This window comes from Oncorhynchus kisutch, linkage group LG27 (genome assembly GCF_002021735.2).
Source record: "Oncorhynchus kisutch isolate 150728-3 linkage group LG27, Okis_V2, whole genome shotgun sequence".
Taxonomy (NCBI): domain Eukaryota; kingdom Metazoa; phylum Chordata; class Actinopteri; order Salmoniformes; family Salmonidae; genus Oncorhynchus; species Oncorhynchus kisutch.
In genome coordinates, this window is record NC_034200.2 from 8605546 (window position 1) to 8622327 (window position 16782).

At 42.9% G+C, this 16782-nt stretch overlaps 1 protein-coding gene across 1 annotated transcript in view; it reads right to left on the reverse strand.

Moving 5' to 3' along the window:
- Positions 1–16782, reverse strand: part of LOC109871484 (protein unc-13 homolog A-like) — a 138124-nt gene that overhangs the window by 88297 nt on the left and 33045 nt on the right. Inside the window, exons 3-8 of the mRNA XM_031806721.1 lie at positions 16170–16269; positions 9901–10018; positions 9384–9507; positions 8463–8533; positions 8154–8220; positions 6905–6934 (exon numbers count right to left, since the gene is read on the reverse strand). Of these exons, the coding sequence (XP_031662581.1) occupies positions 6905–6934; positions 8154–8220; positions 8463–8533; positions 9384–9507; positions 9901–10018; positions 16170–16269 (510 nt within the window). The remainder of the gene's footprint in view (positions 1–6904; positions 6935–8153; positions 8221–8462; positions 8534–9383; positions 9508–9900; positions 10019–16169; positions 16270–16782) is intronic.

Sequence of the window (16782 nt, forward strand, 5' to 3'; positions counted from 1 at the left end):
AGACAGATGATTTCACTGTATCTCAATTCCAGTGGGTCAGAAGTTAACATACACTAAGTTGACTGTGCCTTTAAACAGCTTGGAAAATTCCAGAAATTATGTCATGGCTTTAGAAGCTTCTGATAGTTGACATAATTTGAGTCAATTGAAGGTGTACCTGTGGATGTATTTCAAGGCCTACCTTCAAACTCAGTGCCTCTTTGCTTGACATCATGGGAAAATCAGACCTCCACAAGTCCGCAGACCTCCACAAGTCTGGTTCATCCTTGGGAGTAATTTCCAAATGCCAGAAGATACCACGTTCATCTGTACAAACAATAGTATGCAAGTATAAACACCATGGGACCACGCAGCCGTTATACCGCTCAGGAAGGAGACGCATTCTGTCTCCTAGAGATGAACGTACTTTGGTGCGAAAAGTGCAAATCAATCCCAGAACAGCAGCAAAAGACCATGTGAAGATGCTGGAGGAAACCGGTACAAAAGTATCTATATCCACAGTAAAACGAGTCCTATATCGAAATAACCTGAAAGTCCGTTCAGCAAGGAAGAAGACACTGCTCCAAAACCGCCATAAAAAAGCCAGACTACGGTTTGCAACTGCACATGGGGACAAAGAATGAACTTTTTGGAGAAATGTTCCCTGGTCTGATGAAACAACAATAGAACTGTTTTGGCCATAATGACCATCGTTATGTTTCGAGGAAAAAGGGAGATGCCTGCAAGCCGAAGAACACCATCCCAAACGTGAAGCACGGGGGTGGCAGCATCATGTTGTGGAGGTGCTTTGCTGCAGGAGGTACTGGTGCACTTCACAAAATAGATGGCATCAGGAGGTGGATGTGGATAATTTGAAGTAACATCTCAAGAAATCAGTCATAGCTTGGTTGCAAATGGGTCTTCCAAATGGACAATGACCCCAAGCATACTTCCAAAGTTCTGGCAAAATGGCTTGAGGACAACAAAGTCAAGGTATTGGAGTGGCCATCACAAAGCCCTGACCTCAATCATATAGAACATTTGTGGACAGAACTGAAAAAGCGTGTGCAAGCAAGGAGGCCTAAAAACCTGGCTCAGTTACACCACCTCTGTGAGGAGGTATGGGCCAAAATTCACCTGACTTATTGTGGGAAGCTTGTGGAAGGCTACCTGAAACGTTTGACCCAAGTTAAACAATTTAAAGGCAATTGCTACCAAATACTAATTGAGTGTATGTAAACTTCTGAACCACTGGGAATGTGATTAAAAAAATAAGTTGAAATAAATCATTCTCTACTATTATTGTGACATTTCACATTCTTAAAATAAAGTGGTGATCCTAACTGAACTAAGACAGGGAATTTTTACTAGGATTAAATGTCAGGAATTTTGTTTAAATGTATTTGGCAAAGGTGTACGTAAACGTCCAACTTCAACTGTACTTTATATCTGGTTTGAGTCGTTTACACTGAAAGCATTTTTCCATCCCAAAATTATATATATATATATTTTACACTGTTTGGACTTAGGCAACCCGAAAAAAAATGCTTAGCTGACCAACTCCAAAGAATTGCAATGGCAGAAAAATCCCTGGATCAATCAGTGAGGAATTTGATAGGGGTCTTACATTAAAGATGCACTCTCAAACTTCTGTATCATTTCAGCCAGGAGTTTTGAAAGTGGTGCTCACGAGTAAAAAGTGGTCCCCGTTTTTTGTGTACTATGTCCTCCAATTGTGTACTACGTCATCCTTTTCATGTTACATATTTAGCAATTTGTATAATATCATATTAATTTTGCAATTCGTGCAAAGACCCAGGTGGCTTTGGAAATTAGTTGAGTCAGGTTAAAGTCAAGACAAATATTCTGTGTTTATTTCACAAATATAGCCACCCCTCCCCCTTTTCCATCTATCACACCTGAAAATGTTGTAATCAGTTATTTCAAGGTCCTTATCCATAATCTAACAATTGAGCCAGGTCTCTGTGAGAATCAGAATATCAGGGCTCGTGACAAGCACCCAGACATCAAGAAGGTCCATATTTGACATCAAAGATGTCTGTCTGTTGAGATGAGTCTCAATTATGCCACATGGTTGAAAAGAGAACATCATTACTTTATTGTACCACAGAGGAATACCTTTTTACAATGCTGCACAAGCATGACCTGCAGAAACCACTCATTCAGTGCCCACTCAGCACAGCGGCCATTCCAGCCAATGTGGACCATCTCAACTTCAACCATAGATCACCTATAGAGCTCATCTCTCCAGGTCACCCATTTTCCTGTGTAAACAGAAGAGGCATACTGAGCTTTTCCCACACAAGAGAGTGGGATGGAGATTATTCTGGAGGAGTTTTAAAATATAGTTTTTTAGTTACAGTATACAGTGGGGCAAAAAACTATTTAGTCAGCCACCAATTGTGCAAGTTCTCCCACTTAAAAAGATGAGAGAGGCCTGTAATTTTCATCATAGGTACACTTCAACTATGACAGACCAAATTAGATTTTTTTTCTCCAGAAAATCACATTGTAGGATTTTTTATGAATTTATTTGCAAATTATGGTGGAAAATAAGTATTTGGTCACCTACAAACAAGCAAGATTTCTGTCTCTCACAGACCTGTAACTTCTTCTTTAAGAGGCTCCTCTGTCCTCCACTCGTTACCTGTATTAATGGCACCTGTTTGAACTTGTTATCAGTATAAAAGACACCTGTCCACAACTTCAAACAGTCACACTCCAAACTCCACTATGGCCAAGACCAAAGAGCTGTCAAAGGACACCAGAAACAAAATTGTAGACCTGCACCAGGCTGGGAAGACTGAATCTGCAATAGGTAAGCAGCTTGGTTTGAAGAAATCAACTGTGGGAGCAATTATTAGGAAATGGAAGACATACAAGACCACTGATAATCTCCCTCGATCTGGGGCTCCACGCAAGATCTCACCCCGTGGGGTAAAAATGATAACAAGAACAGTGAGCAAAAATTCCAGAACCACACGGGTGGACCTAGTGAATGACCTGCCGAAAGCTGGGACCAAAGTAACAAAGCCTACCATCAGTAACACACTACGCCGCCAGGGACTCAAATCCTGCAGTGCCAGACGTGTCCCCCCTGCTTAAGCCAGTACATGTCCAGGCCCGTCTGAAGTTTGCTAGAGAGCATTTGGATGATCCAGAAGACGATTGGGAGAATGTCATATGGTCAGATGAAACCAAAATATAACTTTTTGGTAAAAACTCAAATCGTCGTGTTTGGAGGACAAAGAATGCTGAGTGGCATCCAAAGAACACCATACCTACTGTGAAGCATGGGGGTGGAAACATCATGCTTTGGGGCTGTTTTTCTGCAAAGGGACCAGTCGACTGATCCGTTTAAAAGAAAGAATGAATGGGGCCATGTATCGTGAGATTTTGAGTGAAAACCTCCTTCCATCAGCAAGGGCATTGAATGTGAAACGTGGCTGGGTCTTTCAGCATGACAATGATCCCAAACACACCGCCCGGGCAACGAAGGAGTGGCTTCGTAAGAAGCATTTCAAGGTCCTGGAGTGGCCTAGCCAGTCTCCAGATCTCAACCCCATAGAAAATCTTTGGAGGGAGTTGAAAGTCAGTGTTGCCCAGCAACAGCCCCAAAACATCACTGCTCTAGAGGAGATCTCCATGGAGGAATGGGCCAAATACCAGCAACAGTGTGTGAAAACCTTGTGAAGACTTACAGAAAACGTTTGACCTCTGTCATTGCCAACAAAGGGTATATAACAAAGTATTGAGATAAACTTTTGTTATTGACCAAATACTTATTTTCCACCATAATTTGCAAATAAATTAATAAAAAATCCTACAATGTGAATTTTTCTCATTTTGTCTGTCATAGTTGAAGTGTACCTATGATTAAAATTACAGGCCTCTCATGTTTTTAAGTGGGAGAACTTGCACAATTGGTGGCTGACTAAATACTTTTTTGCCCCACTGTATGTAATCAGGATAGCAGTTCTCTTTCATAATTTCTTCATAATCCCATGTGGCACTCAAGGACATTCAGAGACTTGTCCCGAAACCACTCCTGTGTTGTCTTCACTGTGTGCTTAGGGACGTTGTCCTGTTGGAAGGTGAACCTTCGCCCCAGTCTGAGGTCCTGAGCCCTCTGGAGCAGATTTTCATCAAGGATCTCTCTGTACTTTGCTCCATTCACCATTCCCTCAATCTTGACTAGTCTCCCAGTCCCTGCCGCTGAAAAACATCCCCACAGCATGATGCTGCCACCATCATGCTTCACCGTAGGGATGGTGCCAGGTTTCCTTCAGACGTGACATTTGGCATTCAGGCCAGAGTGTTCAATCTTGGTTTCATCAGACCAGAGAATCTTGTTTCTCATGGTCAGAGTCATTTAGGCGCCTTTTGGCAAACTCCAAGCAGGCGGTCATGTACCTTTTACTGAGGAATGGCTTCCGTCTGGCCACTCTACCATAAAGTCTTGATTGGTGGAGTGCTGCAGAGATGGTTGTTCTTCTGGAAGGCTCTCTCATCTCCACAGAGAACTCTGGAGCTCTGTCAGAGTGACCATCGGGTTCTTGGTCACCTCCCTGACCAAGGCCCTTCTCCCCCGGTCCAAAATTCTCCCATTTAAGAATGATGGAGGCCACTGTGTTTTTGGGGACCGTCAATGCTGCACAGATCTGGTACCCTTCCCCAGATTGGTGCCTGGGCACAATCCTGTCTCGGAGCCCTACGGACAATTCCTTCAACCTCATGGCTTGTTTTTGCACTGTCAACTGTGGGACATTATATAGACGGCTGTGGGTGCCTTTCCAAATAATTTCCAATCAACTGAATTTACCACAGGTGGCCTCCAATCAAGTTGTAGAAACATGTCAAGGATGATCAATGGAAACAGGATCATGTCTCATAGCAAAGGGTCTGAATACTTATGTAAATAAGGTATTTCTGTTTTGAATGTTTTACAAATTTTCAAACATTTCTAAAAACCTGTTTTCGCTTTGTCATTATGGGTTATTGTGTGTAGATTGATGAGATTTTTATTTTATTTAATACATTTTAGAATAAGGCTGGAAAGTAACAAAATGTGAAAAAAGGGAAGAGGTCAGAATACTTTCCGAATGCACTGTATGTGAAAATGGTGAGTTTTTGTTTTATAGTAAAAAAGATAGAGGAAGATAAGCATTTCCAATGACATCAGTGTGCATCGTGTGATTATGACCAATTGTGAGTAGGCATTTCCTACTAATTGGTTGATGTGCCATTTTCACATACAGCGGGGCAAAAAAGTATTTAGTCAGCCACCAATTGTGCAAGTTCTCCCACTTAAAAAGATGAGAGAGGTCTGTAATTTTCATCATAAGGTACACTTCAACTATGACAGACAAAATGAGAAGGGAAAAAAAATCCTGAAAATCACATTGTAGGACTTTTTATGAATTTATTTGCAAATTATGGTGGAAAATAAGTATTTGGTCAATAACAAAAGTTTATCTTAATACTTTGTTATATACACTTTCTTGGCAATGACAGAGGTCAAATGTTTTCTGTAAGTCTTCACAAGATTTTCACACACTGTTGCTGGTATTTTGGCACATTCCTCCATGCAGATCTCCTCTAGATCAGGGGTGTTTTGGGGCTGTTGCTGGGCAACACTGACTTTCAACTCCCTCCAAAGATTTTCTATGGGGTTGAGATCTGGAGACTGGCTAGGTCACTCCAGGACCTTGAAATGCTTCTTACGAAGCCACTCCTTCATTGCCCGGGTGGTGTGTTTGGGATCATTCAATCTTCAATGCCCTTGCTGATGGAAGGAGGTTTTCACTCAAAATCTCACGATACATGGCCCCATTCATTCTTTCCTTTACACGGATCAGTCGCCCTGGTCCTTTTGCAGAAAAACAGCCCCAAAGCATGATGTTCCCACCCCCATGCTTCACAGTAGGTATGGTGTTCTTTGGATGCAACTCAGCATTCTTTGTCCTCCAAACACGACGATTTGAGTTTTTACCAAAAAGTTATATTTTGGTTTCATCTGACCATATGACATTCTCCCAATCTTCTTCTGGATCATCCAAATGCTCTCTAGCAAACTTCAGACGGGCCTGGACATGTACTGGCTTAAGCAGGGGGACACGTCAGGCACTGCAGGATTTGAGTCCCTGGCGGCGTAGTGTGTTACTGATGGTAGGCTTTGTTACTTTGGTCCAAGCTCTCTGCAGGTCATTCACTAGGTCCCCCCCGTGTGGTTCTGGGATTTTTGCTCACCGTTCTTGTGATCATTTTGACCCCACGGGGTGAGATCTTGCGTGGAGCCCCAGATCGAGGGAGATTATCAGTGGTCTTGTATGTCTTCCATTTCCTAATAATTGCTCCCACAGTTGATTTCTTCAAACCAAGCTGCTTACCTATTGCAGATTCAGTCTTCCCAGCCTGGTGCAGGTCTACAATTTTGTTTCTGGTGTCCTTTGACAGCTCTTTGGTCTTGGCCATAGCGGAGTTTGGAGTGTGACTGTTTGAGGTTGTGGACAGGTGTCTTTTATACTGATAACAAGTTCAAACAGGTGCCATTAATACAGGTAACGAGTGGAGGACAGAGGAGCCTCTTAAAGAAGAGGCAGGTCTGTGAGAGCCAGAAATCTTGCTTGTTTGTAAGTGACCAAATACTTATTTTCCACCATAATTTGTAAATAAATTCATTAAAAATCCTACAATGTGATTTTCTTGATTTTTTTTCTCATTTTGTCTGTCATAGTTGAATTGTACCTATGATGAAAATTACAGGCCTCTCATCTTTTTAAGTGGGAGAACTTGCACAATTGGTGGCTGACTAAATACTTTTTTGCCCCACTGTATGTTGATGTTGGTGTGGTGCTGTATGATGAATATGAAGATTGTGAAATGTCCCATTAAGGGTACTCACTTTGTTGGTCTCCCCACAGACTCCAGTTACCTACAAAGAAACATAATGTTTTGAGAAGGATTCTGTCTTAATTATGAAACATTAGGAATATGATTGTCACACCCTGCCCTGTTTCACCGGTCTTTGTGATTGTCTCCACCCACCTCCTGGTGTCAACTGTTTTCCTCATTAGTCCGTGGGTACTTATTCCTGTGTTCCCTGCTGGTCTGTTGTCAGTTCATCAAGTCAACCAGCGTGGTTTTTTCAGTTCTACTGCTTTTTCCTCTCTTTTGCTAGTCCTCCCGGTTGTGACCCTTGCCTGTCTGGACTCTGAACCCGCCTGCCTGACTATTCTGCCTGCCCTGACCTCGAGCTTGCCTGCCACTCTGTACCTCCTGGCCTCTGACCTGGTTTTGATCTTTTGCCTGTCCACGACCACTCTTGCCTACCGCTTGGATTATAATAAATATCAGAGACTTAAACCATCTACCTCCCATGTCTGATTCTGGGTCTCGCCTTGTGCCCTTATAATGATAATTTCATGGGTTTCAGAACACTTTAATTGAACTGTTTACACCAGGGGTCCCCAATTACATTCAGCCGTGGGCCGATTTTTTCTTCAGCAGACGGTCGGGGAGCCGGAACATAGTTATAAATCATTTGTACACTGCAAATTGACCGCAAGAATCCCAAAAAGATATAGTATTTGACAAAAACAGAATAATTTCTAACCTCGATTACATTGGTATACGATCACATACGCAACAGTATTTATGCGTGGGAATACTTTGGAACAGATTGCCTAAATTAAAATCAATTTGAGCTTTTCTTGGTGAACAAATTGTAGGTGAACAGATTACAGGCCACCTATTGGGGATGGGGGACTGTCTAACTACTGTTATTGTATGGTGTGCTGAAAGGGAACCTTTGGCTGAAGAGTGCCATGCATTGTTAGAGCCATAGCCCAGTGTCTGTCTGCCTGCCCCCCCTAGAGCTGTTTCACCACGCCCAGTAGACTTTGACACCACCAGAAACTCCGCATCCAGTGCCTCTCTGTATAACTAATACTCCTATTGATGTTTCACTTTCTCGATGTGGATACACACACAGACATGCAAACAAACACACATACCCATACACAAAGACACACTCTAGTGCAATCCAAATACCTCACATTGAACTGACAGGGTGAGATTGAATAGTTGACTCTCATTGGTTAATCGCTAACACCCGTCTATCAGACAAGCCCAGTGATTGGTGGATTACTCACAGCACTGTGTCCCTGGGACAGGAAGTGGTCGCTCCTGGTCTTCTTGGTATGGGTACTGGTTAGTTATCTGAAATACATACACACGTAAGTCATTCTACTGTGCAAAGCCCGACGTGTACCAGTAATGCTTCCCAACTCTAACCACATATACTCCTCTCACACCTCAATCCAACTCTTCAAGCTATTTGTCCCACCTGCCTGTATCCCCCTCTGAGACAGATTTAAAATGACAATAAGGAAATACATAGTGGGAAAACTCAGTCTACTGTATAATAGAGGGTGATCCATAAATGTGCGACAACAGCTTACATCCTGATCTCTCATGGCGTTGAGTTGCTCCAGTTTTTTGGCCCAATAGAGTGCCTCCTCCTCAGGGATATCTGAAAACAAGAGCCCCACCATTAAAACAAAACAACAACAAAAATCACACAGCTGACCAGCACACACACACACATGCTTATACCCTCACGACACGCATCTGTAATGCCACTAAGATGTATATCAGCTGTATATCAACACACACACACACACACATGGCTAGCAGTTACCATTAAGCTTTCCACCAAGCTTTCACTTGGATAGGTATTAGTGGTTAGCCTATCACACCCATTCCCCTCAAAACTATTCTTGCCAAAGACATTGAGTGTGACTTTTCAGCCAGAACCCCACTTGACTGGTGCTCAGTCAGACAGACAGGGTTAGTTTACCAGTATTGACCAGGGGATGGGAGGCAGTGTAAAATGACACCTAATCAATGCTTGGAGACCACAGCCTGAAGTTAAGGACACAAGCAGCCAGTCTAGCGACACAGATAAGTGTGTTTCTATGGGGACACATGGAATCTAATAAAACTGGTTACGGGTGAGTTTCCCCCAAAAATGAAGTACATCTTTTGATTATTGTTCATTCATAGCCTACAAGTGGGCTTTAGTGCTGAAAATAATCTTTATTTTGGGGGGAAACTGACCCTAACCCAGTTAAAGATCAGAATGCCAGTTCAGGTGTGATTATGTTTACTGTAAGATGCATGACTGTGAATGTGGGAATGACTGTATTTCAAGTAGTTTTTGGGGTATGAATGGGGGTCAATTAAGTATATTCGTTACTTAATTAATTAAATTGTTCGTCTGTCCATTTATTCATTCATTTCTTTGTTAATTTGTCCATCCATCCACCTGTCTGTTCGTTAGTTTGTTAATAATTCTTTCATTGGTTCCCACCCTTACTCACCCAGAGGCAGTTCAAAGCGTGTGTCCAGCAGCACCTGGTGTAAGGTGGGGTCTTTGGTTCCACAGATATCGTTGTCCGCCATGATGGCCTGGGAGTCCAGGGTCAGCCAGTCCCCCGGACTCTCCTACACAGAAATTGAATGCATAGACCTGATATACCATTCATTATCATTGCTAGTTTGTTATTTAGATCCCAATTGTTGTACTGCATACAAAAACATTAGTCAAGTCCCCGATCTGTTTGTGCAGTCTTACCAACTCTTCTACGGCCATTGTCACAAAGAGTTCGGAAAACAGCACAAACAGATCTGGGAACATCCAGATCCCTGGAGCTTTCTGTGGGGACTCAGTGAGTCATTCTGATTTTTCATTCCACTAATTCTAATTCCATGGCTGGTGTACTTCATTATCCCAAGGAGTTGCTTTGCCCTGGCTTAGGGAGACATGCTCACATAGTAGCTTACTAAGTAGTATGCTAGTATGAGTATTGGGGGGGGGGGGGGGGGGGTGTAGTGTACCACGTTTGATTGGCGGATGCTGTGCAGGGGGATCCACACTGTTCCCACCATGGTGTCCCATATTAACCCTTTATTCCACACCTCCACCGTCAGCCCCAGGTCCAGCCTGTTGATCTCACTAGAGAGAGAGAGAGAGAGAGAGAGAGAGAGAGAGAGAGAGAGAGAGAGAGAGAGAGAGAGAGAGAGAGAGCAAATGAAAGAGAGAAAAGACAGTACAGTGGAGAGAATACAAAGGAGGAAAGACAGAAGGAGAGAGAATGGGGGAGAGAGAGAGAAACGCTTGTGTGTGTGTCAGGAGGACAGGAATAAACTGAGTGGAAGAAGAGAGGGAGGGGAAGAGGGGTGAAGGATGGGATGAGGAGAAACTAGAATGAAGAGAGGCATAAACAGCCCAGAGTTGGACATCAAAATGTGCTGTGTGATTGTAAAGATTAATCTCACACACATGCACACAAAGCTTTGTTAATACACCCCAGACCTGGCCCCAGGATAAAGTGACTAAGGGGGCAAATGAAAGGGGGCACAATTGGGGGGGCGGGGGGTTCTTTGCATTGGAATATACAGTGGGGCGAACAAGTATTTGATACACTGCCGATTTTGCAGGTTTTCCTACTTACAAAGCATGTAGAGGTCTGTACTTTTTATCATAGGTACACTTCAACTGTGAGAGACGGAATCTAAAACAAAAATCCAGAAAATCACATTGTATGATTTTGAAGTAATTAATTTGCATTTTATTGCATGACATAAGTATTTGATACATCAGAAAAGCAGAACTTAATATTTGGTACAGAAACCTTTGTTTGCAATTACAGAGATCATACGTTTCCTGTGGTTCTTGACCAGGTTTGCACACACTGCAGCAGGGATTTTGGCCCACTCCTCCATACAGACCTTCTCCAGATCCTTCAGGTTTCGGGGCTGTCGCTGGGCAATACGGACTTTCAGCTCCTTCCAAAGATTTTCTATTAGGTTCAGGTCTGGAGACTGGCTAGGCCCCTCCAGGACCTTGAGATGCTTCTTACGGAGCTACTCCTTAGTTGCCCTGGCTGTGTGTTTCCGGTCGTTGTCATGCTGGAAGACCCAGCCACGACCCATCTTCAATGCTCTTACTGGGGGAAGGAGGTTGTTGGCCAAGATCTCGCGATACATGGCCCCATCCATCCTCCCCTCAATACGGTGCAGTCGTCCTGTCCCCTTTGCAGAAAAGCATCTCCAAAGAATGATGTTTCCACCTCCATGCTTCACGGTTGGGATGGTGTTCTTGGGGTTGTACTCATCCTTCTTCATCCTCCAACCACGGCGAGTGGAGTTTAGACCAAAAAGCTCTATTTTTTTTTGTCTCATCAGACCACATGACCTTCTCCCATTCTTCCTCTGGATCATCCAGACGGTCATTGGCAAACTTCAGACGGGCCTGGACATGCGCTGGCTTGAGCAGGGGGACCTTGCGTGCACTGCAGGATTTTAATCCATGATGGCGTTGTGTGTTACTAATGGTTTTCTTTGAGACTGTGGTCCCAGCTCTCTTCAGGTCATTGACCCGGTCCTGCCGTGTAGTTCTGGGCTGATCCCTCACCTTCCTCATGATCATTGATGCCCCACGAGGTGAGATCTTGCATGGAGCCCCAGACCGAGGGTGATTGACCGTCATCTTGAACTTCATCCATTTTCTAATAATTGCGCCTTCTCACCAAGCTGCTTGCCTTTTGTCCTGTAGCTCATCCCAGCCTTGTGCAGGTCTACAATTTTATCCCTGATGTCCTTACACAGCTGTCTGGTTTTGGCCATTGTGGAGAGGTTGGAGTCTATTTGATTGAGTGTGTGGACAGGTGTCTTTTATACAGGTAACGAGTTCAAACAGGTGCAGTTAATACAGGTAATGAGTGGAGAACAGGAGGGCTTCTTAAAGAAAAACTAACAGGTCTGTGTGAGCTGGAATTCTTACTGGTTGTTAGGTGATCAAATAATTATGTCATGCAATAAAATGCAAATGAATTACTTAAAAATCATACAATGTGATTTTCTGGATTTTTGTTTTAGATTCCGTCTCTCACAGTTGAAGTGTACCTATGATAAAAAATTACAGACCTCTACATGCTTTGTAAGTAGGAAAACCTGCAAAATCGGCAGTGTATCAAATACTTTTTCTCCCCACTGTATATTAAATTATTCTTATATCACACTATACCACAATAAACAAAGTTCAAATGCAGACCCCAAAACCATTAATTGAGGGATTTTGAAGTGGCAGGTTGGTGCGAAATCTGTTTATAATAGGTGAATTACCCTATGTGAATGCAGCCGCCCACACAGCTGCCTTACCAAAATAATGCTAAGTAAATGCTGAAAGTAGTAGCCTAGTTATTAATGCATGAAAAAACAAATACTGGATAGAAGCTTGCCTTAGAATACAGACAACTGCGACTGAATGAATGCTAACAGAACAGAGGTACCAAATAGTAGTCCTCGTAAACTAAATATCAGATGGATAAAGACAATCTAGATTTAGGCTAGTACATTAACAGCAAACAAACGCAGTAAACAAAAGACAAATGGATATCCAAATAGCCTACAGCCTACTACAGCCATGCACAGCTGTCTTGCCAAACAAATAGGCCAAAAGAGGCCCACTTCAAACATGGAAATCCAAGCCGCTAATGAATACAGCAACAGGTTGTGATATGGCACAATACACTTCTGTGGAATAAATTCGACCCACGTAATCAATTATGCAATGCCAGCATACCATAAACACGTTTCCAAAACAAACAGTTCCATCTACAACCATGAAAACCAATAGGCTACCAAGAAAACCATTGTGGAAAGTATCCATTTCTATGATGAAACAGACCTATGTATTTATACCCAGGGGCGTTTGGGCTCTTGAATGGGTTCCTGTATTGGAATTATATTGAATTATGCGTATACAGTATCACGCTATACCACAAGAAACATAACATTTCAAATGCCAACACCATTGAGTGCTTTTGACCAAGTAACAGGTTGGCACGAAATCTCCTCTGCACTCTATCAGCACCATAGACAGCACCCTACATATTAAAGCAAGGCCGTTGAAAACATATGCTGGCTAAGAAAGTAAATTTTGCCGTTCCATACCCTATATTTTTTGGAGGAAATTATGCCACAGGCTATACCACCAAGATTCTGATCAAAACCAACCAGCTAGATTGTTTCTTACCTTTTCAGAAGAGTTGCAGCCTCCTTGATGCTCTGAGGAACTTTCTAAGTAATCAATCATTCCATTCTCCCCAGAATCAATCATTCCATTCTCCAACTCAAATACCAATTGGATTAGTTGAGATTTACTTTGGTGTAGCATGCTTCTTCTGTGCTGACTGAACACGTTTGTCAAAGTGAAAAATTTGTTTTTGCATGTAACTGTGGACGACCCACTCATGAGCCCTACGATCTCATGTTGAATATCGTGTGACATGTACGTGGCATTGTGGGGTATGGTGCTAAACACCATGGCAATTTCCTTGTCTTTTCAGAGAGTATAATCCATTATAGACAGAAAAAGTCCACTGCCCCCCCTCCCCTCGACTCTATCGAGTCCAATATCCCCGTCAGTGGTTACTGGTTTGAAACAAGGAACTCAATGATGTCTACAATTGCCAACAAACATGTGATTTCTCTCCAGCTGCCCATCATTAACAAGTGTTAAAACTGATGTTCCCATAGCACTTCGAACTTGTTTTTTTCACCACAGTGCAGTGCATTTCAAATGCTCTTTACTTGATGCGTGCCAACCGAATCCTTTGGTACGATCAATAGCATGCTTCAAGTTAGAATACCCAGCTTGGATGAAGGCCTTGTCTGCGTTAGCATTGGACCCAACACAGAACTTTCTACATGGGAAAAAAAAGACAGATCTGCAGTAATCGAGTATTCCAGCCACTCTCTTCCTACAAACCAGTTGCTATTAAATTAAAGGTTTTGGACAGAAAACCTGCAGCTAGGGTATGATTCTATGCTAACCTGGGCAGGGTTCTCTGTGCCAAGATCGCCAGCAACAGTCGGAGGTGGAGGGGTTGTGGAGCCATTATCCGAGCGGCGCTTGTGGAAGGGTGGGTAGCCTCTGCATGCGGTGCTAGCTGGAGCTCAGCAGTTTGATGCTGCTGCTGCTGCTCATCGCTCTCCATTTCTGATATCCATCATGGCAGTGGCAGATTTGCTGGTTTAAATTAGCTAAATAGGCTAAGGCTAATAACACTTACTCATTTTACAGCTAGCTAAGAAGCTACTCTGGAGTGGTGGGGCAGAGTTGATATAGAAGCAGCTTCAAAGGTAAACTTGACCCCACTCTCATAAATATTACAGGCAAAGGCGTATCACATTATTTTCAGATGAGCGTTTTTCCCCGCTTTTTAAGGAAACCCAAAGGAGTCCTACCTAACAACCTCAGTGCCTTACCATAGTTCCCCTACACACACCACGGTGCGCTCCGTCCATTGTACTGACACAGCGCAGCGGAGATACAGATTTTGCGCTAATCTGTTACTCAATCATTTTAACTTTTTGGCAAATGTTGTAATAGGGACACAAAACAAAAACGGAGCCCCTTTTTGCCCCCTCGTGGAGACAGACAGACACACCTGGTACACCGCTTTTTCACACTAATTACTTATGGGTCTGATGGTAACAAAAATAAAACATGTCTCTATACGAGAGAGCCTGGGAGGAATCTAACAAACAGCCTTTACAAGACAACAGGGAGTTATTAAACAGAGAAATATGGGGGGACAAGAAAGTGAGCGAGAACAAGAGAGGAGAGCAGGGAACGGAAGACAAAGCATGAAAGTGTGTGTAACTGTATATATGTGTGGGTGTATGTAAGAGAGAGAAGTGCCATCTAGAGAGTAAAGGGAGGGAGGTGGAGATTGTATTCAGCGCCTGGAGGGAAAGAGTGGGAACTTTTTTTTTAAATGTAAGAGTTTGGCGGGATTTCCAGTCTGGGTAGTGACTTTTAAGTGCCATTTTGATTAGTGTCCGTAACTGAGGGTAGGGACTGGGAGCCATGACAAAGGGATATGAGTCTTACATAACACTTTCCGTGGTGCAACCACACCACAACAGACTCTAATCTGCAGTCAGCCAGCCTGCATGCTACACGTTTCATAAACCACCAGCAAGCACAAAGGGGCGGCAGGGTAGCCTAGTGGTTAGAGCGTTGGGCTCTAACCACTAGAGCTAGAACCGGAAGGTTGCAAGTTCAAATCCCTGAGCTGGTACAAATCAAACTGTGTATACAGTTGCATATCGCAATATTATTTTGGGCCGATATTATATCGACATTAGACTCCAAGTTTCGATTTGTAAAATATTTGCTACTGTAGACAGCGTAAGTTAGCGTTACCTGGCTGTACATGCGCGAAAAGTCCAATATTTTTCATCCTATAGCTTGTTCTCCATCATTTTTAAATAGTGAGCCAACATGTTTCAGCCCCTTTATTTAACCTGACTAATCAAAAACCATTTTCTCATGCTCTCACTCGTCTCTCTGCGGCAGACATATCGTGAGCAATATGTTTGGAACATCAAATCGCAGTATCAATAATTAATACATATAGAATTCAAAGAATCGTAAGAACCGTAACCCATATCGTATCAGCACCTAAGCACCGTGATAATATCGTATCGAGAGTTCCCTGGCAATTCCCAGCCCTACTCACTGAAACACTTCACATTAGTCAAACTAATGTAGTACACCTTTACTTGCATAATACACACTGGTCAAGCTAGTATACACTCATTAGCCGACTACACACCAGTCAAACTAGTGCAGACCCTCTGGCTTGCACTACACACCATCCACACTCACTGATTAGCACACTGGCTGTTACTAAGTGCCCCGTTCAAGTCTGAAAATGGAAACGTCCCCAAAGAGAAGTTTATATGAAAGAAGAGGAAGAGAAAGATGAGCGAAGATGAGGGAACGGTAGGAGAAGAAAGTAAAAGGAAGTAAGTAAGAGATCAAGGTGCACTTTGGAAGGAAGAGGACAAGAAGGAGTGGAGAGAGAGGGGCTGGGAGGAAGCCAATATGGAGAGGGAGGGAGTGATCGAGGTACCAAGGGAGAAAGGATGGATGAGGGAGCAATAGAAGGGAAAATGAGGTAGATGGAGGATAAAGAGATGAGATGAAAGAGGAAATGTAATTAGAGGGGTGAAGGAGTGAAAAATAAAAGGAGAGACAGAGAGAATGGTGACGAGATGGTGACGGAGTGATAGAGAAGGAGAGGACTCACAACATGAAGTCCTGCTCCCAACTGGGCATGCTGCCCCGGACAGCGATGGTGGTGCTCTTCACATTCTGCACCTTCAGGGTCAAGTACGTGTTGAACTTCTCTGTGAGGAGGAGAGAGAGAGAGAAAGAACTGAACTTCTATGTGAGGGAGAAAGAAAAAAACAAAGTTACTTTCACAACCCCGGTTCTCTGATAATATGAGTGAAATGCACAGTTCCAGTCAAAAGCTTGAACCCACCTACTCATTTTCTAAATGTTTTACTATTTTCTACATTGTATAATAATAATGAAGACATCAAAACTATGAAATAACACATATGGAATCATGTAGTAAACAAAAATATATTATATTTTATTTAATATTTTTATATGAGACTCTTCAAAGTAGCCATCCTTTGCCTTGATGACAGCTTTGCACACTCTTGGAATTCTCTCAACCAGCTTCAAGAGGTGGAATGGAATGCATTTCAATTAACAGGTGTGCCTTGTTAAAAGTTAATTTGTGGAATTTCTTGACTTTGAATGTGTTTAAACCAATTAGTTGTGTTGTGACAAGGTAGGGGTGGTATACAGAAGATAGCCCTATTTGGTAAATGCTTCAGAGTTCAAGTAAC